General features: G+C 61.0%; 2 protein-coding genes across 2 annotated transcripts; one reads left to right on the forward strand and one right to left on the reverse strand.

Annotated features, from left to right (window-relative positions):
* Positions 1 to 1,419: 1,419 nt before the first annotated feature.
* Positions 1,420 to 6,188, reverse strand: UBTD1 (ubiquitin domain containing 1; the record flags this gene model as incomplete). Its single annotated transcript, XM_082002156.1, has 3 exons — positions 1,420 to 1,805; positions 2,025 to 2,252; positions 6,122 to 6,188. 3 exons carry the CDS (start codon positions 6,186 to 6,188, stop codon positions 1,420 to 1,422), a joined length of 681 nt encoding a protein of 226 aa, XP_081858282.1.
* Positions 6,189 to 6,608: 420 nt separating this feature from the next.
* On the forward strand, positions 6,609 to 22,002 carry MMS19 (MMS19 homolog, cytosolic iron-sulfur assembly component; the record flags this gene model as incomplete). The annotated part of the gene is made up of 31 exons (XM_082002532.1): positions 6,609 to 6,723; positions 10,742 to 10,790; positions 11,568 to 11,668; positions 13,272 to 13,357; positions 13,757 to 13,831; positions 14,387 to 14,456; positions 14,645 to 14,773; positions 14,983 to 15,044; positions 15,321 to 15,407; positions 15,681 to 15,755; positions 15,993 to 16,070; positions 16,384 to 16,522; positions 16,918 to 17,072; positions 17,278 to 17,356; positions 17,613 to 17,738; positions 18,058 to 18,139; positions 18,498 to 18,595; positions 18,984 to 19,124; positions 19,358 to 19,513; positions 19,670 to 19,769; positions 19,936 to 20,038; positions 20,150 to 20,224; positions 20,360 to 20,486; positions 20,570 to 20,670; positions 20,749 to 20,805; positions 20,917 to 21,103; positions 21,206 to 21,288; positions 21,378 to 21,542; positions 21,619 to 21,678; positions 21,796 to 21,896; positions 21,975 to 22,002. The coding sequence occupies 31 exons, from the start codon at positions 6,609 to 6,611 to the stop codon at positions 22,000 to 22,002; spliced, it is 3,090 nt and encodes a 1,029-aa protein (XP_081858658.1).
* Between the last annotated feature and the right edge of the window lie 477 nt (positions 22,003 to 22,479).

Genomic DNA, 22,479 nt, shown 5'->3' on the forward strand with positions numbered 1-22,479 from the left:
CCAGTCCAGAGAGGCTCGGTGGAGCAGGGCCCTGGGTGTTCTGTGCCCATGCCACCTGCCCTGGGCAGCTAGGATGCTCCCCGTGGCTCACATCACCCCATCCCCACGCAACCAGATGCTGCAGCACCCACCAGCATCACCCAAGGCTTCCTGGTACACGGTGAGGGGGGGCTGCTGCCCACCCTATAGGGAGGCAATGGGGCCCCCACAAACCTCTCAGCCAGCAGCAGGAGGCACAGCCCCTCTGTGCCACTTTAGGGGATGACCTCAGGTGCAGAGCGTCCCGCGCAGCCCTGCCAGGGTCCCGGTGGCTGCCCGGCCTCTCCTGCCGCGCACGGGCAGCCTGGCAGTGGGGCCAGTGGGCAGAGCTGGCAGCTATTCCCGGCAGCGGGGACACTGTTCAGCCCCCCTGCACTGTGCTTTGAAAGATGAGGCCGGCGCTGCCCTGTGCCGGGACAGTTAATGCCCTGGGCACTGGCTCCCGGCACAGGACCTGGGGGAAGGACAGATGGGGACACATCACTGTCAATCTCCTGGGCAGTTCCCAGGGACAACCTTGGGTGCCCTGTCCCATGGGTGCCACAGCCTCCAGCTGCAGAAAGGTGCCATTTTCACCAGGACAGGTGATGGCAGCTGCAAAGGTGGTCCCGGGACTGTCCTCCCTCCATGGACTGTCTCACCTGGCCCTGGGTAACACAGGCTGAAACCTCAGAAGAGGAACACCAGGAAAGTGAGGTGGTGGCCCCACACCAGCAAGCAGACAGAGCGGGCAATGGGATGATGGTGGCAGTGCTGGGGAATGCTCTAGGCAGGCAAAGAGCCCAGGCTGACAGGACAGGACAGGGTTGGGGTGGCACCAGGGAGTGGAGCTGGGGCAGCCCAGCTCTCCTTGGCCACCCCATGCGCATCCTGACATGAGAGCAGACACAGGATGGGCACATGGACCTCCCATGGCTGTGGGTGACAGCCAGCCCCGCCCCCCCGCCCCAAGGGCCAGAGGAAGGATGAAAAGGCTTTATTGATAAATACATACTATGTACAGAGGGGAGACATCTCCACTCAGCCCAGCACCCTGGGGCCTCCTGGCCATGGGGAGCAGGAGCCCAGCAGGTCACAGCCTCTCCCTGACAGCACAGCCCAGCAGAGGGGCCTCAGCCACACCGACCCCCCCGGAGACATTTGGCCTCAAACCTCCTGCAGCAAACACAGCATGTGCCCACGTCCCCAGCTGAGAGGGACCACTGTGGTGGCACAGCCCCATGCAGCCCTTCCTGGGGGGTGACCCAGGCTGGGGGCAGCCCGGGGGTGGAACAGGGGCTGCCCCTGCTCGGGCAGGGCTGGGACATGGCATGGGGTAGCCCCAGAGGTGCCACTGCACCCCAGCCCCCTGCCCTCTCCCTGCAACCAGTGCGGGGGGGCTCAGTTCCTGGGCGGCAGGGGCTGGTTGACAATCACTTGCACAACAAAATCCTTCTGGATCTTTGTCTCCTGCAGCCGCATGCGGTCGGTGAGCAGCTTGCCTGAGAAGAACCAGCGCTGCCAGGCCAGGTCAATGCCCTCCTGTGCCTGCAGCTGCTTTTTCAGCTGCCCGATGGTGTCACCCATGCTGGCGTTGAGCCGCAGGTCCTTGCCGGTGGAGAGACGCACCTTGAGGGCAAACTCCCGCCGGGCATTGGGCAGGGGCTCGGCTGGCTCCGCTGCCTCCTCCTCGCTCCGCTCCAGGATCAGGTTGACAGGAGGTGCCAGACAGTAGACGGGCAGCTGGTACCGGTTGCCAAGCTCATCATAGCACTCCGTCAGGGACCCTGGGGACGGTGGGGTGAGATGCTGTGGGTAGGCATCCCCATGGATGGGTATGGGGCCAGCCCAGGCAGCGGGGCAGAGTCTGCCTTGCCCCCCGTGGCTGGACTGAGCTGCATGGATGGCAGCCGGGAACCCCTCTCCTCTCCAACTTGGGACCCTGATGTGCCCAGATATGGGGCACTCAGCACCCACCCACCCACACCCCCAAAGCCATCCCTCACCATGGGGCAGGGTGATGCTGGCTCCATCGAGGATGGCCTGGGCCAGGCTGTGGTCGTTGGCCTCCACGGCATAGGCAGCTGCCTTCAGGGCATCCCAGATCTCCTTGCGGCCCTCGAAGGCAGGCGCCGTGTCCCAAAACTCATCCCGCTTGCTGCGCAGCTGCCCGTCTGTCATGGGGTAGTCACTCTTCCATTTGGGACGCTCCTTCTTCAGGGGCTCATTGCGGCCTGGGGAGAGGGTGGGATGCTCAGCTGAAGGATGGGGCTCCCCCTTGGGCCACAAGCCCCCCAGGCCCCAAGTCCCCCTCCCCATGGGCTTCTGGGGGCACCATGCACAGTGTTGTCCAAGAGACTGCCCTGCCCAGCACAGGACAGGACAGTCCCCAACACAGGCAGGGGGAACGTGGCTAAAGCTAGCTCTGCCCAAGGTCCCACTGGCCCCACAGCAGCTGCCCTCCAAGTGGCATCCCTTGCCCCATGGTAAGGGGATCAGCCCCTGCCCCGCAGGGTGGCTGTGGGCCCTTGGGGCCCTTTGAGGCAGAGCTGTATTTATAGCTTGGGGAATTAGCCAGGAAATAAGCCGGTGAGTCGGAGCGGGAAGAGGATTATGGGGGCTCAGCTGCAGCCCTGGCAGGGGGGGCAGGACTTCTCTGTCCTCTCTGCCCACCCCAGTGTGGCAGGGACCAGCTCTGGACAAGATGGTGGGCACAGCATCCAGGGCATCAGGGGGGCAGAGGGCATCACTGCGGGGGTGCTGCCAGCCTGCAGCAGCCTCAGCAATGGGCTGAAGTGAGCAGGCTCTCCATGAAGCAGCCCCCAACTATGTTTCCAGGGACCCCCAGCAGCTGACACTGCCCAGGACACAGCCGCAGATGTCTGGGCCACCCCCCCATGCAAGCCCCACGCTGCCTTGCCTTTCCTACACCAGGCTGCAGCCCCGTGGGAACAGCCCCATCCCGTCAGCCACACGGCTGGGCCGGAAGCGTGGGGTAGGAAGGAGCTCTTGTCACTCCCAGCTGAGCAGGGGACAATGAGTGACAACAGCTCCTTCCTGCCTCCCCTCTCTCTGGGGCAGCCAGCCAGCACCCTTCCTGCGGGGACGGGACACGGGGGACGCAGAGCCCGAGCCAGGCAGGAAGGATGTCTGTGCCCACACAGTGACCTGCCAGGCAAGGTGATGCCACACACCCCAGCCGCTGGCCACAGCCACCACTGCCAGCTGCGGGCTGAGTCACATTCCCCAGGTGGCTTTTCCTCAGAAAGTGTATGGTGACAGAAAGCGCTACATGACCCTTCTTTTGTACCAGCCCCATCCCACCCTGTCCAAAACCACTGGAGGCAGCACAGCATCCACCTCCCCAACGAGCACCCAGCCCAGGGTTGGATATGACACCTGGCACCCACCACGGGGTCCCCATGGGGCACAGGAGAGCTCAGCTACGCCAGGGCTGGAGGCTGAGCATCCCTGATGGGCGGCATCCTGCCTGCATCCCTGGAGGAGTGAGGGCAGCCGGCTGCATCCAGCGCTGCCGATTCAGCAGTCACGGTGCTGGGCAGGAGGGATTTGCAGCACCGCAGGACAGAGCAAGGTCAGAGGCGGCACCTGCCCCAGGAGGGCAGTGGAGCAGCAGCTATGGCCAGCATGAAGGACACAGCCAGGACCACATCTCCATGCTGCCACAGCCACCCGGGCTCAGGCATGCGTCCTCGCAGCCGGGACCGTCACACACAGTGGTACTCCCAGCTGGCACCATCCTCTCGGCTTCGCTCACAGCAAAGGCTGGTCCAGGCGAGGCAGCAGGAACAGAGCTGTGGGGCCTGGCTGTGGCCACTCCATGCGGGCAGGCATGCCCAGCAGCCTTGCCCAGGTAGGCAGGGGCTAAGCCTTGTCTATTTATTGCTGCTGCCCAGCCAGGGCCCCACAGCCTCTAATCACCTCCTGCTGCTCTATTCCTGGCCCCTTGTGCAACCCTCTGCCCCTGCCCGCCATGGCAGCACTGCCGGACAGGTCCAGCAGCTCGCTGCGCCCGGACTCAAGCCAACAGGATCTGGCTGGCAACCTGCCTGCCTCCTGCCCTGTGCCTGCAGTGCTCTGCCTGCAGCTCAGCCCCCCGCCGCCAGGCCCAGTTGTGGGCATCCCCAGGCAGGAGGCTGTGGCCCAGGTACGCCCTTGCCCCAGGGCTCCCTCCTTGCCTGGCTGAAGCCTTGGGGAGAACAGAGCAGAGCAGCCCTGGCTGGTGGGTCCTGGAGGCTGGCTTGGCCACGGAGGAGATCCCAGCCAGATGGCACGTGGCACGGCTTCCAGCAGTGCCAGCTGGTCCCCTCCTGGGCCAGGCAGGGCTGGGATGTTGTGTGCCACCGGCATCCCCAGCTCCTCCTGCTGCAGCAGGCTGGCCACCCCAGGGACAGTGCTGTCACCTGCTGTGGGGAGCGCTGGCAGGACCCCTCTGCAGGGGGTCACAGTGAACCCCAGCAGGAACAGCCCAGGCGGGTTGCTTGGCAGGGCCCCTGGGGCAGCCGAGGCGAGCACACAGTGCACCCCTCCCCACCAACAGCAGGTCCCCACATGCTGGGACCTGTGGGCCCAGGGCCATGTCCCCATGCTGTGGGTGAGGGCAGCTGCTGCCTTGCTTCATCCTCCGCCACCCACCGAGTGGCTCCTGTGAGCTGGTGGCACCATGCAAGCGAGGGCAGGAGCCAGCCTGGGCACCCTGGCACCAGGGATGGCCCCACTCCCCTGGGGAGGGACATGTAGCAGGAAAACAGCAGCTGTTGGGGGCACCGGGAGGGGACCATGACCCGTCCCAGGAGAGCTTGGCAGGGAGTGAGTGGTGGTGACAGAGACACAGGCTCTGCAGCTGGCTGTTGCCTGGCACAGGAGGGGAGCACATGGATCCAGATGTCAGGGTCTGAGCAGCCCAGCCACAGCAGCCCAAAGGTATGAGGCAATGGCTCCACATCCACACAGAACTGAGCAAACGGTCAGCTGGAGACCCCAGGACTCGCTGGCACCTGCAAGAAGGCACCTGCAACCCTGAGGGCCGGAGCGTGCCAGGCTGGAGGGCTGCAGCCCCAGGGGGAGCAGGGCTGCTGGCTCCATGGGGGACCATCACCTACCCCGAGCCAGCAGGGCGTCCCGGGACGGGCTGGCGACACCTGGAGCCCCACACGGTGGGGACTGCTCCCCATGGTCAGCGGGCATGGCAGGCACCCCGCACGTGCTGCCGGAGCGGCAGGCACCATCCCACGGGAAAACCTCCCTCCCTGCTGCCTGCATCCCAGCTGCGGGCGAGGGCCGGGGCGCCCCGTCCCCGGGCACACGCTTCCTGCTCCTCCTCTCCCGCCGCCCACCACCGCTTTGCCATAAACACGGTAATTACCGGCTGCGGTTGCACCGGCCGGGGAGACGAGCGAGAGGAAGGCAGGCGTGATTCACCGCGCCGGCCCACGTCCCCTCCGCCGGCAGGTAGCCATGCCCATCCCCGTGGCCTCCAGGACCCTCCGGGGCAGCATCCTGGGGCGGTGCCTCAAGGCACCCGGGAATTCGGCTGTCGGTAACTCCGGAGAGCCGCGGGGCTGCACCACTTTCCCCCCGCGCAGCTGCTCCCTAAGCCTCCCGAAGCCCCGGGACACCGGGGACGGGGTCGTCCCCATCGGCAGTACCCCGGTGTACGGGCAGCACTGACTCGGGACGGGCAGGGATCCCGTAGTTTGCGGGACGCGGCGTGCCAGGGGACACCGCCGAGCCCAAACCGGGGTCAGCCGCCACTCTGCTTGTCCCCCGGGACAAGGCCCCCCAGCCAGCACCCGGGAGGAGCCGGTACCAGCAGGGCCGGGCAGGACGCGCCGCGCACCCCGGCCCTGACCCTGCAATGCCCCCGGGACACGGGGACGGGCGCCGCGGTGCCTGCCAGCTCCTGGGGCCGCGCACCGCAATGGAACCCCCAGGGGCACGGACCGGCACCCCCGGCGCCCCGGGGCTGTGCCCCTCCGGTGCCCACGGTCCCCCCGCGCCCCCCACCCCCAGGGGCGCGTAGGTACCCCCTCCCTCGGTGCCCGCGATTCCGGGGGTGCCCAGGCGGGCCGGCCCCGCTCACCTGCTCGCTTGCGGGGGTTCCCGGCGGCGGGCCGCTCCCGGCGCTGCCGCCCCACGCAGCCGCCCATGGCGGGGCCCAACGGCGGCGGCGCTCGGCATGGGGCCGGGCCGGCTCCGCGCTGCGCCCAGCCGCGGGGCCCGTCGCCGTGCAGCCGTGCACCCAGCTCTGAGCGCCAGGGCCGCCCCGGCGCCGGAGACACCCCGCGCCGCGCCCCGCCCCCCCCAGGTGCGCATGTGACCGCCCGCACCGGCACCGCCACCGGCACCGCCCACGTGCGCGCGCCCGCTCGCTCCCGGAGCGCTTTTGTCCTCTCCGCCCCGCCGTATCGCGCCGTTCCCCGACACCAGGGGCGGCGGGGGGGGGGGGTGTGTGAGGAGGGGGTGCTCGCGCCGCGCGCGTGCGCGTGCTGTCACCGCCCGCGGCGCGAGGACCCAGCGCATGCGCACGGCGGGAGGGCCAGCGGCCGCTGCCCTGGGCGCGGGGTGTCATGGCGGCGGCCGGGGCCGGGGCCGGGGACGGGGCGGGAGTTGCGGCGCTCGCCGCCTCCGTCCAGGACTTCGTGGCCGGTCAGCAGGACCGCCGCGCCGCGGAGGTGGCGGCAGGTACCGGGCGGGTGTGGTTGCGGGTGCGGCCGCGAGGCGGGGCCGGGCCTGGGGCGGGCGTGGGCACGGCTGGGGGACGGTGGGGCGGGACGGGCGCGTGTGGGGTGGGCTTTGAGGGTGAGCGTGGGGCTGCGGGGCAGGACATGGGGACGGACACAGGCCCGGCAGTGGGGTAGGGCACGGCAGGGTGCGGGGGCGTGGGACAGAGTGTAGCCGTTGGTTGTGGGATAGGGCACGAGGCTGTGGTGCACAGCATGGCTGTGGAGCAGGGCATGGGGGAATGGGTAGGGCCTGCAGTGAGCTGGGCATTGAAAGGGGGGATGAGGACTAGGGGCCGTGGGGTAAGTGCTGGGCAGTAGCTATGGTGAGTGGCTCTAGGGCTGAGATAGTGGTGGGTCTGGGTAGAGATGGGGCTGTTGGGAGCTGAGGTGAAGACAGAGTCACAGGGTCTGTGGGCTGGGTCAGGATTTTGGAGGGCTGTTCTAGAGCATGGGGTGGGACTGAAGGTCTTGAGCCAGGGGCTGGCATGTAGCAGGGAATGGGGCTTCAGGCTGGGGGATTGGCATGGGATGCATGAGCTGACAGGAGCACGAGGCTGCAGGCCATGGCACTGGAGGTTTAGGGTGCAATGGGAGCTGCTATGGGTGGTGCTGGGTATGGCTGGTATGGTGCCAGTGGGAAGGGAGCCTTCTCCTGGCCTTGCTGAGATGCTGTGGTAGATGACTGATGTGCTGGCTTTGGTGGCCTCTGCTTCCCTGACTGCCCTCTCTGTGGTTTCTCTTCCTTTCCTGGCAGGCCTTGAGGCATTTGATTTCCTTGGTTAATTTGTCTTTCTGCTTGGAGCAGCAATTTGGTGACTTTGTTACTTTAGGGAATTCGCTGCTTCAGGAACGTGGCTTTTTAAGGATAAGATGGCATTGTTTGTGTTTCTAGGTAGTGGCTTCAGCATGTTTTGGAAAGGAGTTGAGAGAGCAGAGAAGGACTGCGTAGCCTACATTACATGGAGGGGTAGTTTATAGACCTTTCCGAGGACTGATGGCTTGTGAACTGATCCATGGTATCTTGGTGATGAGATGAGCTGGAAAAACGGGAAGATAACCTGCTGGTCTGTGTAATGCAGAGTGAAGAAAATGCCAAGGAAATTCGGAGGAATTCACTAAACTGTGTGACATTCAAGATGTTGCAAAAGAGTTGCACAAAGCCTCTGATATATTTGGCATAGAGAGGGAGAAAGATAACCTTACAACTACTCTTGTCATCTGTGGTCATGTTACAGAAGTGCCCAGAGAAACCTTTGTTTCTTCAAAGACATACAAAGAGAAGAGCCGCCCCAGCCCCCTCCTCCTCGTCAGCCGTATGGCGCTTGTGACAAACGTACCTTGACAAGCAAGGGAGCCTGCAAGTGTCCTTTGGTCCCTCTGACCTCGTATAGAATCATACATCAGAAAGTATTAAATTGCATCACATATCCTTGAGCGAAAGGGGAGGTTTTCTCCTAACTGTTGTGCAATTGTTGGAAGAAACATATTGAGCTTCTCCCATGTGTTGCTGAGTACTAAATTGAGTGTAACTTGGCAAGTGGAAGAAAGGCCTTGGTGCTGTCACAGGCAGCTCAGGCTGCATGGGTCAGCGGGTGACAGAGGCTGAACTTGTTTTTGTTAAAAGATGGGGAGAGATGGATACTGATGTTACAGTAATGCATCACGCGCTCCTTGTGAATGCTGTGCTCACGTTTTGAGGATGTGGGGAAGACAAGAATGGAAAGCCTGCAGAAGTGATTAATGTCTAGAAGGACACTGAGTGAAAGGGGGACAGACGTGTCAGGAAAGGGAGCAGGTTGATTCCAAGTCATAATGCAGCAAAGGGTAAACGTCTGGCTTCTGTTTAGCTTCTTGGACTACAGAAACACCAGAATAGGAAGGCAGCCCCTCCTGGTAAAGGGAGTGCTGGAATTCAAGGTGTGTAATTAACCTTGGGGACACGCTGCTGCCAGATGTGGAGGCAGAATTTTCACAGGCTCGCCACTGTGCCTGCTGTGCTGATGAGGCAGGTCCAGTTATAGCTGTGCTTGTGCTTACACCGTGGCCTGCGCAGCTCTGCCAGCGAGCAGGGGCAGCGCTTGCAGGTTGCACTGTTGGGTCTGGCATAGTCATTCCACGTGAGGCAAAGCTGGTTGCACCCCCAGGTCCCTGAGAACAGAGCAAGTTCTCTTGCCGTAGCCAAGCGAAGGGGCTCCTAACCACGGGGAGCATCAATAGCTGGCTGTGGTTTGATCATTACACTTCAGCTCTTTCCTGTTGATTAGGAAACAAGCAGCTTTGTGTAGATGCTGCTTTCAGTCTCTCAAAACGCAGAGAGGTGGAGTGCTTGGCCACAGAGGCAGTGTTTGTCTCGGCCCTTCTCCACAGTAGTTCAGAGGCACGAGGGCTGTTCATGAGCTTGCAGAGTGGGATGTTGGGATGCTGGGTGTGAAGGGGCTGTATGAGCTTTCTCGGCAGCGCACTCTGCTTTGTGCTGGTGCACAAGCACCTGCTTGCTGTTGCACTGTTGTTCTTCTGCAATAAATTTTGCCGGGACCTTGCAGCTGTCACTCAGGGCATCCCCTGTTCAGCCTGTGCCTGTTGACTCTGTGACCTGCTGGGCTCCTCTTCTTCCTTGCAGCTCCCCTTATCTGTTCTGTCTCTCAGTCCAGGCTCCCTCTCCCTGCTGTGCCAAGTGGGACTGGAAGCTCTATCTTTGGAGCCAGGGCTGCCTGCTGTCAGAAAACACTGTCATCCCTTCTCCCATCCCGAGAGACTGCTCTCTGATGAACAGCATGACTTAATACTGGAATTAACTGCTTAAGAAGAACCAGTAAAAGCTTGCAACAGCAGGAGACACTAGCTGAGACAAGGCCTGGGAAAGCCCTGAATGAAACCTTTAGGCTTCTGAGGGGGTGGGTGCCCTGTCAGTTCTGTAGGCAAGACTACAGCAGGGCAGAGGGATGAACAGAACCCGCTGGAGTGCCCAGAAGAGCTCCTGGGCAAAGGCAGTGAGCCTTGGTGACTGGAAGGTGCTTTTGCTGTGGAGGAAAGTTGTTTTGTCCAGGCAGAGAGTGAGAGGTGCTGCTTGTTTCCCAGCAATGTTCCTTGCCACCTGAGCTACAGGTTGGAGGGCTGAAGGTAAGGCAATCCCTTGCCTCCCAGCCCATGCCTGACCACAGGGCACACACAGAGCTTTCCTACTGGCAAGGTGTCACGTTGGTGGTGGGTGACAGGAGTGGAACACCTGCCCTTCTGCCAAGGCTCTAGTAGGATGCAGCAGGTCCTTACCAAAGCTGAGGAGTGACTCTTCCCCTAGTTGAGTTGCAAGAATGTTGAGGCAGGAGGTGAGTGAGGCAACCTGGCAGGGTGTCTGAGTCAGAGCTGGAAATAGACTCCAGGAGTCCCAATGCTTTGTCTACCTCGGACCACAAAGGTGCCTTTCTCCCTGCCCTCCATCTTGGAGGGAATCTGTGCAGCTCTTGCTTAGCATAGCGTGGAGGTGGTGGAGCCAAGATGGGAAGCTGGGTGATCTCTAGTGTCTGGGGTGTTTGCTTGTCCAGTTCTCCCTTGGGAAGCACCTGGGAGCTGTTCTCTGTCTCCTCCTGGCTTGCTCACATTAGAGAAGCGTCTTTTGGCATCTCGGCGAAGTGGACCATAGCGAGGCTGCTTCCCTTGGGAGCTATGCATTGGTCATGGATGCAGCCAGGCTGTGGCAAGAGGGCAGAGGCAAAGCGCAGGGAAGTTCACCCCTTGCTGCCTGTGCAGCTTTGATCCAGCTGAGGTAGCTCCCAGTTCCAAACGTGCTCACAGGCAGGGCTGGAGGCAGCTCCACCAGCTCAGTGCACATGGCTCCTTTGGTGCTTAGCAAGGTGCCGGCATCCGGCCAGCCTTTCCTGCTGTGGTGCTGGGCCGTTCCCAGCATCTGTCTCCAGCACCATGCCTGACTGATGGTCTGGGAGTCTCTTTGGTTCACTCTCTTTACCTTCTTTCTCCAGGAGTGAAAGATGGAAGCTGGACTGTCCTGCAGCTTGTGGAAGCCTTGGGGTAAGAAAAGCCTTATACATGTTATACGTCATGTAAGAGCCTTGCAGGGGAGATTCCCACAAGGAGGGACAGTGGGAAGGAAAAGCGTGCATGCTCGTCCAGGATGAGCTAGCTTCAGCGCTGGTAGACACACCGCAGCACAGAGGCCTGTAAGGATGTTGCCCGCTCACAGCATGGGGTCCGAGTGGTGCTTTGCCCTCCTAGGATTTGCGACGTGTTTGGGAAAGAGCAAGACCAGAGCAGTTCTTGATGCTCTCAGAACCGAGGAGAGGTGTTGTGGCAGGCAGTGAGCCGCAGAGCACTTCTCAGTTGGGACTGTCCCCAGCAGGAGCTGCCTGAGCACAGCTGCATATCACCATGTCACGAGTTGGCTTGCACTCAGCTGTCGTGGCCTGGGACTTGAGGAGGCTCATTTCTACAAAGCTGGGGGCAGAGTTTGCCTCGTTGTGAGAGGCTTTGCCCTTTTTTGTCCCTCATGATCTTGGGAGCCTGAGTTTCAGGTGCAGAGCATGGTGCAAGAACAATTTCTTTTGTCTGACTTGAGAACTTGGATTTATTGCTGCATGGCTCTGGGGCTGGGTGCATATGTGCAGCACAGTCAGGGGAAGAGGAGTCTGCTTCCACTCTGCCAGCAAGTCAGGCAGGACTGGGCCACCGCCCCCCTGCCCAGAGAGCAGCACCTCTTTGTTTTTATAATGTGTCTGCTCAGGATGTGCTTCCTGCTTGGGTGTCCCTGCTCACAACAGGTCTCTTGGCCTTTCTCCTTGCTGGCGCTAGGTCTTGCCTGGAGAACACAGATCCTCGGACACGAGGGCGAGGCATCCAGCTGCTGTCACAAGTCCTGCTCCAATGTTATTCCGTGCTCCAGGAGAAGGAAGGTAAGGGCTGCTCCGGGCCTCTGAGTGGCTGCCAGCAGGTTGGGGGCAAAGCCTGTGCCACTCGACTGTCTGTCCTACTGTTGGCAAAGGGATTGATTTAGCACCGTGACAACTTTGTACATGTCTCTCAAGAGTCAAAGTCCAAGGAGGGCACAGAGCTTCACACTGCAGCCTTTTTGTGGACCTCACCACACAATTCGGGTCACTCCCTGAACACACCAAAGCCCTGGGCTGCAGCTGGTGCCCCTGGCAGTGTGTGGGTGTTGCACACCCAGGTGTGCTCAGCGCCACGTGGGACGCCTTGGGGACACATCTGCATGTCAAAATCCTTGGGTGGTGATTCAGCGCAGGAAAACCATCCTTCACAAAGCGAGTCATGCCTCAGCCCTGCGGCCTGCCCAGGTTAACTCTGGGGGAACCCTGGGGCCTGGGGAGGAAGGGAGATCAGTGTAAGGATGAGAGTGGAGTGAAGGACTGGGGTGGGGAGAGGAAGATGCCCTGTTCATGGAGGCAAGGAGAAGGTTTGGCTTCTTCATAGCAACTGGCTGGTAGTGGGGGAAGCCAGTAAGTGCTGCCAAAGTTTGACTTGGACTTGCTGGTGGGTAGCTGAACCTGTGCCGGCAGGCTGGCAAGGCAGGGGGGCGCAGCTAGTAAGTGAGGTGAAGAAGAGGAAGGATGGGAGTAAAAGGTGCTTAGTCCTTGGTGTTTGGCGCTCTGGAAGTCTCAGACTGGTGCTAGGCAGGGCTGAGAGCAGCTGTGCAGAGAGAATACACACAGACTAGCTACTAGTGTAGCTGGAGTCAGGTGTGACGACTGTGATGGGTGCTGGGGTGCCCACTCCGGAGGGGCAGCCGGAGGTGGGGAAGTTCAGTGGGGATGCCTGGCAGAGTCAGGGCAGTTGAGCGAGCTGGGTTAGAGCCAAGTCACTGGGAGCTCTGGAGCAGGGTGGGCAGAACCAGCTCCCTGTCAGGTTACAGGAGGCTGCTGTGACACCCCCAGCTGCCCCCGTCTCCCTTCGTGGCCCTCCTCATGCAGCTCATTTCTCAAGTGCTGCGTCAGGCTGCCTCCTGGGGGGGTGAGTTTCTGCAGCAGCTGTGGGCGCAGGATGCTGCTAGCCGGCTTTTCCAGTCTGCTTCCTGCTGCCACTCCCCAGGGACGGGGTGTGCAGGCGCCCGTGGCCGTGACTCAGGGGCCGGGAACGTGTTGTGGAGCTGAGTGCGGGGAAGCCAGAGCTCCTGCTCCAGCCCTGCACCCCACTCCACAACATCCTCCAGCCTCGGCTGAGGAGGCGTCTGCTGCTTCACTGCTGGTGTCTACCCACGTGTCTGGACAGGCCAGGGCAAATCCCTCTTGGGTAGCTCCAGCACCTCTGCAGTGGCCAGAGGTGGGTGCTGCCTCGCTGCGGTCAGACATGGGTTGCTCACAGTGGGGAGGGCGAAGACTTTGGAGCCAGGTGGGTGCACCCAACGGTGGCAGTTTGTCCCATTCATCAGCACGAGATGTGCTCACTGTTCATCCGGCAGGTGCTTTTGACAGAGCTGGGGCTGGCGCCCAGCAGCTGCGCTTCCCAGGACTAACGCAAGTTGGTGTCTGTTTCTGACAGTGCTGCATCTGGTCTTGTTCTATGAGAACCGGCTGCAAGATCATCACCTTGTGATCCCCTCAGTGCTCCAGGGACTCCGAGCACTGGTAAGCTCACGTCCCCCAGCCCACAGTGGTGCCAGGGAGGTGCAACACCTGGGTACAAGTGGGAGCAGCACGCTGAGCAGGGTCTGGCTGGGCTGTCAGCCCTGGCCTGGCAGCATTGCCCTGTCTCCTCAGTGCTCCTGCTGTGCCCCTTGCAGAGGTATGGGGAAGAGGAGACTGCCTTGATTTCCTGCTCCGTGCTGATGTTGAGGCAAGGATTCCCTGGCCACTCTAGGGAGCAGCACAGATAATAGGCATCTTGTCCTTCCCTGTCTATGGGGGTAGTGAGCTCGCTCTGGTGTAGGAGAGGATCCTGCAGGTGGCTACTGTACAGAAGCAGGAGCTCTGTTATATGGTTGCCATCACGGTTTTCTATTCTTGCTTTTCTTTTCCTGTCCTCAGAGCATGTGTGAGGTGCTGTCCCCAGGACTAGCGGTGTCTGTGCTCAAAGCCATCTTTCAGGAGGTACATGTGCAGGTGAGCAATGCGATTTCCCATCCTCCCATCCCTGCTTCTTGCTCCCTAGGTGTCTGGGGATGGCCTGCCTGCCCTGAGGACTGGGCATAGTCAGCAGCAGTGCAGTGCTTCTGCTGAGCTTAGAGACAGCATGGCTCACTGCAGAGCGAGAGGTGGACAGCAGCTGAGGATCCTGTTTGGCCCTTGTCCTCTCTTCTCTCAGCCCTGGGGGAATTATTTCCTTTGCTCTATTCTCCAGACTGTTTTTAAGTGCCCCCAGCCCCCAGATTCTCCTCCAATTTAAAAATTGTTTACACTGGCAGGGCCTTGGGTAGCATATGTGGCCCTGGTGTGACTATGACGCTGCATTCAGAATGGACACAGTCACATTCAGGTGCCATTGCATAGGCATGTGCACACATTGCATGTGGTAAATGAGACCTGTGTGCTAGGAAGCAGCAGCTGAGCAGCTGGGGGTCCTGCCCTCTTCTCAAGGGCATGTGCTGCCCTTGGGTGGTGGGTAGTAGTGCTGCCATATGTGGAAGCTTGTTTTGATTACTGTGCTCCTCCCTCCAGTCCCTGCTGCAGCTGGACCGCCACACCGTCTACAGCATCATCACCAACTTCATGGGCACCAGGGAGGAAGGTGAGGGTGCAGGTAGCAGAAACACTGGGGTTGCCCAGGCTGGGAAAATGGCACTTTTTTGCCTTCTCCGAGGGCTCTGTTGCTCTGCCTGGGGAGAACTGGAAGAGCTGTGGGGCTGGGAAAACCGGCCTGATTTCATGCCATGTTGGTAAGGTCTGGTGCTGTGCTCACATTCCCTCGTTCTGCAGAGCTGAAGGGCCTGGGTGCTGACTTCACCTTCGGCTTCATCCAGGTGATGGATGGGGAGAAGGATCCCCGCAACCTGCTGGTGGCCTTCCAGATTGTGCGTGATCTCATTGCCAAGAACTACTCCTTGGGTGAGCCTGTGCCTGCTGTGCAGAGCTGACTGGGAGACATGTCGCTTTTCTTTGACCTGTTGAAGGGATAGCCTTTGGGTCTGACCAGGGCTGGGGTTGTCCCTGACATGCTTTAGGAGCTGCAGAGCCAGCCTGTTGTGGGTGCTAGGCATGGCTGCTGTGCCTCTTTTGCCCAGCATCTCTGCTCACTCCCTCTCCTCTCTTTGTAGGTCCCTTTGTGGAGGAGCTGTTTGAAGTGACGTCCTGCTACTTCCCAATTGATTTTACTCCAGTGAGTGAATCTGCCGTGTGCCACAGCCTATTCCTTCTGGTGTTTTCTCACGGGGTTGTGTCCCCTCCAGGGAATGGGAGGAGAGGGTGGGCAAGAATCTTGGCTGGGCAGTGTTGAGCTGTGAGCTGTGGTACCCGGGCTGACAGGCCAGTGCCAAGCTGGTTGCAGTGACTGGCATTGCTGCTGCCTTGCTGGAGATAAGGTGATGCAGCTTGGCTGATGGCTAGGTTGGAAGGTTTCCTGACTGGTGACCTGCTCTCTGTGCATCCCTTCCAGCCCCCCAATGACCCTCATGGCATCCAGAGAGAAGATCTGATCCTGAGCCTCCGGGCTGTACTGGCCTCCACGCCCCAATTTGCTGAGGTAGGAAGCTCCTAGGGATTTCTTGAGCACCCCATTTTTCTGCATTTCATAGCACTGCAGCTCTGGCTGTGGCTCTGTGGGATGGGAACAACTGGGACCAGGAGGCTGTATTAGGGCAGCCCTGTCTCCTGGGCCTGGGGAGGGTGCTGATGCTGACACCCTGGGGAGGGGCTGCCTGTTGCAGATATCCCTCACCTCTGCTCTCCTGGCAGAGGCTGAGCATGCAGAAGGTGGTGCAAAGGGTGGGCTGAGTGTAAGTGCTTCTCTCTGCAGTTCCTGCTCCCTCTGCTCATTGAGAAGATGGACTCAGACCTGCAAAGTGCCAAGCTTGACTCCCTGCAGACTCTGGTAAGCAGGGATTCCCTATTCCCTTTAGCCCATAGCTGGCCCTGCCAGCCAGAGACTCTCACTTGCAGAGCCACAATTTCCAGGGTCCTAGTTTGGCCTGCATCACTCTTTCCTCTTTTTCTTCTCCTTGAGTGGTTTGTGCAGATCAGCACGAGCCTGCCAAGATAGGCAGTCCCTGCTCTATGCCTTCCCAGTACTGGCTTCTCTCTGATGCTTTCTCCTGGCTCCCTCTTGCAGACTGCCTGCTGTGCCATCTACGGGCAGAAGGAGCTGCAGGAATTCCTCCCCAGCCTCTGGTCATCCCTGCGCAGGGAGGTGAGTACTGCAGGGCCCCTAACAAATGCTCCACCACAGTTGGGCTCCTGCTGAGGAGGAGTTCACAGCCAGACCAGGCAGGCCCCATATCTCCCGGCAGACCCCACGTGGGGCCTTGGACAGCCCCATCTGAAAAGAGGGGTGACAGGCCAGCTCCATCAGCATGTACCTGGGGCTTGGATGTGCCACACTGCATGTTCAAAACATATGGGAAGCAAGGCGGGAGCCTGAGCCCTTCAGCCCGCGTTGGGAGCATGAAGCCTGCAGCTGGGATCAGCATGGAGCTTAGCGCACCCTACGACCTCTCCTGCAGGTGTTCCAGACAGCAAGTGAGAAGGTCGAGGCGGAGTGCCTGGCTGCACTGCACGCCCTCTCTGCCTGCCTCTCCTGTTCTGTGCTCAGCTCTGACGCCGAGGACCTGCTAGACTCCTTCCTCAGCAGCATCCTACAAGGTAGCTAACAGAGGGACCTGCCCTGCCCCAAGCCTTCAAGCATGCTCCTAGATAGAGATCTGACCTCCTGTTCTCTTTGAAGCATCTTTCTTCTCTTTCTAGCTCTCCTAGCCAGTGTTGGTTTTTCCAAGGGAATTGGCTGCAGGAAGGGAGGAGAAGGGGACACAGTAGGAAGTGGCTATTGGATTGAGTTGCTTTCCTCTCTGCTGGGGTTGGGACATCCAAAGCTGTGCTGTGGGCTTGGAGCTGGGGGAAGCAGCTCTGTTGGGGAGGCGCTGCTGCAGCTCATCTCAGAGCTGCGCTCTGGCAGCGTGTCCCAGCCCAGATATCAGCTGTGTCCCTGCATGCGAGGCAGAGGAGCTCTGCTGGTGCAGCTGATGCCCAGCCTATCTCAGATTGCAGGCACCATCTGTGCGAGCCTGACATGAAGCTGGTGTGGCCAAGTGCCAAACTCCTGCAGGCAGCAGCGGGTGCCTCCCTCCGTGCCTACCACCACGTCACCTGCAGCGTCCTGCCCCTGCTGCTGGAGCAGTACACCAAGCACCCGCAGGTGAGGGGCACCCCGGGCTCTGCAGTCACAGGCAACAGGGCTGAGTGCACCCACTGGCTCTGCAGGGCTTGGTAGGAGTGGAGTGTCTGGCCCTGGCTGCAGGTGGGGACCCCGTGGGCATCCCCTGGCCTCGCAGCGCTGGGCTGAGGCGTAGCTCTATCTCAGCAGTGACGGTGATCTGGGTTACGTCTTTGTGTCCCTGCAGAGCAGCCAGAGGAGGACAATCCTGGAAATGCTGCTGGGCTTCCTGGAGTTGCAGCAGAAGTGGGGGGATGTGGAAGAAGGTGAGGCTGACTGGTCCCTCTGGAGCCATCCATGTCCCAGGGGGCTGCTGATCTGACCTCACCTTCCCATGTGCTGACAGAGGAGGAAAGCTCACTGAGCTGGGTGGCTGCATGTGCAAACCCCTGCCATGTCCCAGGGACCCTGCATGGTTGGGTGTCAACCAGCAGGGCCCCAGGAAGGGTCTGTCAGGTGCTGTGGTGGTGGCTGTGCAGTGACAGCCAGGTGCAGGCAGTGACTCCATGCCTCTCACTCCAGATGAGAGCGCTCTGCTGTCACTCCGAGCCCCAGTTTGCTCTGTGGTGTTTTCGGCGCTGACGGATCCCAGTGTGCAGCTGCAACTGGTCGGGATCAGGGCACTGACAGTCCTGGGCTCTCTGCAAGGTTGGTGCCTTGTTTCCCTTGGGGTGGCAGAGGGAGGTGTCACCCTATTCTGGGAGATGTGGTGCCATGTGGCTGCTGGGATGTCCTTGCCTGCTGCCTGTACGTTCACAGGAGCAGTGGCAGCATTTTCTACCCAGGCCATGAGCTCCAGGGACACTTGTTCTCTCTCTTGCCTGTTCGTGCTGGACACCTTGTGTCTGTGGTGTTTGGCATGCTGTTGCATTGCTGCTAGCCTGGACGAGGGGGAAGGATGCTGGCCAGAACACTGGCAGCTTTGCCTGTGGCCAAGGGCAGGATCCCTCTATGGCTCTTGTTGCAGGCTTCCTGTCTCCATCCGACCTGGAGCTGGTTGTGGATCACCTCATTCATCTTGCTCTGCATGAGGAGGATTCCCAGAGCAGGTGAGGGTCAGGCTGGTGCCACTGCAGTCACCCATGCTCTGGGGAGAGGAACAAAGCCTGGCTTTGCTGCAGAGAGGGGCTGTAGCCTGGGGGAAGGCACAGGAACTGTCTGAACTAAAAGACCACGTGGGTATAAGAGCAAAGAGATAAACCAGGTGATTTCTGGGCTGGAAATGAGAAAGTCTGGGCCTGTCAAAGTAGAAGGTTCTGCTCTGCCTGGCAGTAGGGTGAAGAAGGCAGATTTCTGAGAAATGGGTTTCTGAAGCATCTTCTGGCCCAGATCTTTGCAGCTACTGTACAAGCAGCCCAGGGTTTGCAGTGCTTACACCACCCCTCCTGCTCTCTTCCCCCCTGGCAGTGAAGCAGCAATGGAGGCAGCCGGATCTCTGGCCCCCATCTACCCAAAGGTTTTCTCTGGACGCATGGTACCCAAGCTTGAAGAAGAGCTGCGGTCAGGTAGTGCTGGCAGCCTTGGGAAGGGAGTGATGTCTGCTTTCAGGGTGAAGCCTGTCCCAGCCCCATTTGGCTCCTACCAGACAGTGGAGCTGTGCCACATGGCATAAGTCAGTGTCTCTCCTTGGGGGCGTCACAGCACAGGCACTGTAGTGCTGGCACAGGGAAAGCTGTGCCTGTTGCTGGCAACCAGCCTGTGCGGGCAGGATCACCCTTGCAGTGAGGAGCTGCCCAGCCACAGAGCAGGCAGGGTGCTTTGGACCTGGCATCTGCTAGTTCTGCCATGCTTTTTCACCCCATCCAACCCGGCAGGGTCTGGGCCCTGAATGCCCTTGGGTGAAGGGAGCCTGGGGTCACCCCAGCACCCATCTGAAGTGTGTTTTCTCTTCAGAGCGGGAGGAGGAGAGCTCCCAAGACCACTGCTCCCTGCGACAGCGCTGCCTGCAGGCCCTGGCAGCCGTGTCCACCCACACCAGCATTGTGAGGGAGACTGTCCCTGTCCTGCTGCAGCATCTCCGGAAGGTGCAGAAAGGTAACACAGCCTGTGTTAGGCAGCTCCACAGGGTGCATCTGGGCAGGAGCTGGCTGCGTTACTGGGGACAACTGGGAGAGAGTGGGGATGGCGGTAGGGCGAAGAGCCCAGGGCTGGGCCTTGAATCCCACCGCTGGAATGGGAGGAGGGAGGGCTGCATTGCTCCGGGATGCCGGCACAGGTCCGGGGTGGGTGCAGTGGCTGTTTGGTATGATGATGACTGTGCCCTGCAGGGAGCGAGGCCAGGAACACCCAGGACATGGTCTCTGTGTGCCAGAGCCTGCACCACGTGGCCCTGCAGTGCCAGCAGGACACGGAGGGCTGCTGGTACTACCACCAGACAGTGGTGCCCTGCCTGCTGGCTATGGCCGTGCAGGCTGCCATGCAAGGTAGGTGTGGGGCTGGAGCAGGAGAGGGGAGGGTAGGCAACTCCCTGTGCTGCCAGAGGCAGAGCAGCCCTGCCCCAGGGCCAGTGTGGGTGAGAGGGCTGTGCCTGCCTCCAGGCAGTGGGCTTCAGCATGTGCTTTTCCTCCCACTGCCTGCAGGGAGCACCCACCCACTGCTGGGCAAGGCACTGCTGGAGGAAGAGGTGCTGGCTGCCATGGTCCCAGTCATCAGTGCTGCCACCACTCACCTGAGCCCTGAGTGAGTGACGTGGGGTGGGACACTGGGCACTGCATTGTGGGGAGGGGGCAGGCTGTGTCCCTGCTGTTGCTGTCTGTTCCGGGGATCCTGCACCTCCTGGGAGGTGCACAGGAGCTCTCCGGTGACCCTCCCAGAGCAGCACATTGCGATGTCTCCTTTCTCCTAGGCTGGCTGCTCAGAGCGTGTCTCATGTGGTGCCCCTCTTCCTGGATGGAGAGGTCTCCTTCCTGCCCCAGAACAGTTTTCCCTGCTCCTTCAAGCCCTTCGAGGTGTGTTGGGTGCTTGGGGCTGGGGTGTCAGAACAGGGGCAGGGAGTGAGGATGTCAGCACAGGCTGGCAGCAAGCACCGTGATGACATGGGTGCTGTTCTTCCCTTGCAGGATGGGGAGTGCTTGGAGGCACAGAGACGCCTGGTTGCCCTCCTCATGGCCTTTGTCTGCTCCTTGCCCCGCAACGTAAGTTGGTGGGAAGCAGGGTCGAGAAGGGGCCCTGACCAAGCACCCTCCTGCCCGGGTCCACAGCAACCTCCACAGGCAGAGGAAGGGACCAGCTGTGGCGCCAGGCTGTAACACACTCTGTGTCTCTTCCAGGTGGCAATTCCTCAGCAGGAACGGCTGCTCCGGGAGCTGCTGGCGCTGAGCTGCTCCTGCAACTGCCCCTTTACAGCCACCACAGCTGCCAAGTGCTTCGCGGGGCTGGTGAACAAGCACCCAGCAGGTAAGGGGGCTGGACAGGATGCCATGGGTCCCTTCCCACTGCTGGCAGAGGAATGGCTCAGCCTGCCCCTTCTGTCTCCCCAGGGCAGCAGCTGGATGAGATCCTGCGGCTTGCAGTGAATAGGATGGAGCCTGGCCTAGCGGAGGGGCCCCGCCGAACCCAGGCACTCATGTTGCTGCTCTGGGTAAGGCCTGGCCTGGGTGTGGGAGGGGAGAAGAGCCGGGGGCACCAGCTTGGTGCTGACTCTGCTCTGCCTGCACAGGTGACCAAAGCCCTGGTGCTGCGCTACCACCCCCTGAGCTCCCGCCTGACGGACAAGGTAGGCAGCGGTGGGGCTGGGTGATGTCTAAGGAGCCTGCCTGCTCCCTCCATGGCCAGCTGGGAACCTCCATTGGCAGGGCACCCCGTCTCAGGGCTCTCTCCCTCACAGCTGCTGGGCCTGCTGGCTGACACGGAACTGGGCCCTGCTGCAGCCGACGGCTTCTCACTGCTCATGGCCGAGTCCCCGGACGTGCTGCACAAGGGGTGCCACGCCGACGTGCGCATCATGTTCCGCCAGCGCTTCTTCATGGACAACGTCCCCAAGCTGGTGCAGGGCTTCCACGGGGCTGGCCCCGGTGAGCGGCCAACTTGTGACGCCACCCCACCCCTTACCCAGGGGACCTGAGCCAGCGTCCCCTCCTTCCCTGGCTGCCTGTAACCATCTCTGCTCTCCGCAGACGTGAAGGCCAATTACCTGAAGGGCCTGTCCCATGTGCTCAACCACCTCCCCAAGCCCGTGCTGGTGACAGAGCTGCCCACGGTGAGAACCAGCCTTGACGGGGAGATTGCAGCAGCGCAGAATCCATGGCTGAGAGTTACTCATGTCTCCTGTGTCCTCCCCACCTACAGCTGCTTTCCCTCCTGCTTGAGGCCTTGTCCTGCTCGGACCGTGTGGTGCAGCTCTCCACATTGAGCTGCCTCCAGCCGCTGCTGCTCGAAGCTCCCCAGATCATGAGCCTGCACATCGACACACTGGTCACCAAGTTCCTCAGCCTCACCTCCAGCCCCACCATGGTGCGTGTGCCCCTTCCTTCCCCCCCCAACCCCTCTCCTGCACCCCTGCCCCTGCCCTCACCCCTGTCTGTTGCAGGATGTCCGCATTGCCGCCCTGCGCTGTGCCCATGCGCTTACCAGCCTGCCCACAACAGTGGTAAGTGCTCCTGCAGCTGCCTGCTCCTGCATGTAGATGGGCAAGGGGGTCCCAAACCTCCTCCTGGGGGGCAGCCAGCACCCATCTCTCTCACCAAGAGTCCTTTCTGTCCTACAGCTACTCCCGTACAAGGCCCGAGTTATCCGGGCGCTGGCCAAGCCTTTGGATGACAAGAAGAGGCTCGTGCGGAAGGAGGCGGTGGCAGCACGGGGGGAATGGTGAGCGCATGTGGCTGGAGCTGCTGGGGCACTGGTGTGTTGGGGACATGGCTGATGGCATCATCTCTGTCCCCACAGGTTCCTGCTGGGGAGCCCGGGCAGGTGAGCGCCTTCTGTCCCCTCCCTGTGCTGATCGACAATCTGACCAGGCCCCCGCTAACCCACCAAGCCATCTAACTGATGCCACAGACCCTCGGAGCCCAGTACTGCCCCAAGTGCTGGGGCTGGAGTGTGGGGGCGGCGGGCAGTACCCCTCACTGCGGCACCTTCCTGACATCCCTGCCCTCTTCCCGGCATCCGCAGGAGGGAAGGACCTGTGCCAGTCGTGGCTTGCCCAGCCTCTGCTGCAGCCAGGGACAGTGATGGACAGACTCGCCACGTGTGGGTGGAGAGGGCAGGCCTGGGCGCACGCGTACAGCGTGTGGCAACCCATGTGCCAGAGGAATAAATATATCTGTTTTGGTAATGCTGAAGGGGTCTCCATGCGTCCCAGGCTGGGACCTCAGCGCCCTTCTGTATGTTTGTAGCTAAAGGTGCTGCTGGTTACAGGCCCTTACTCTTTCTAAGTTGGGAAGTCATGGGG

This window comes from Phaethon aethereus, assembly GCF_964289735.1.
Source record: "Phaethon aethereus genome assembly, chromosome: 7".
NCBI classification, from domain to species: Eukaryota; Metazoa; Chordata; class Aves; order Phaethontiformes; family Phaethontidae; genus Phaethon; species Phaethon aethereus.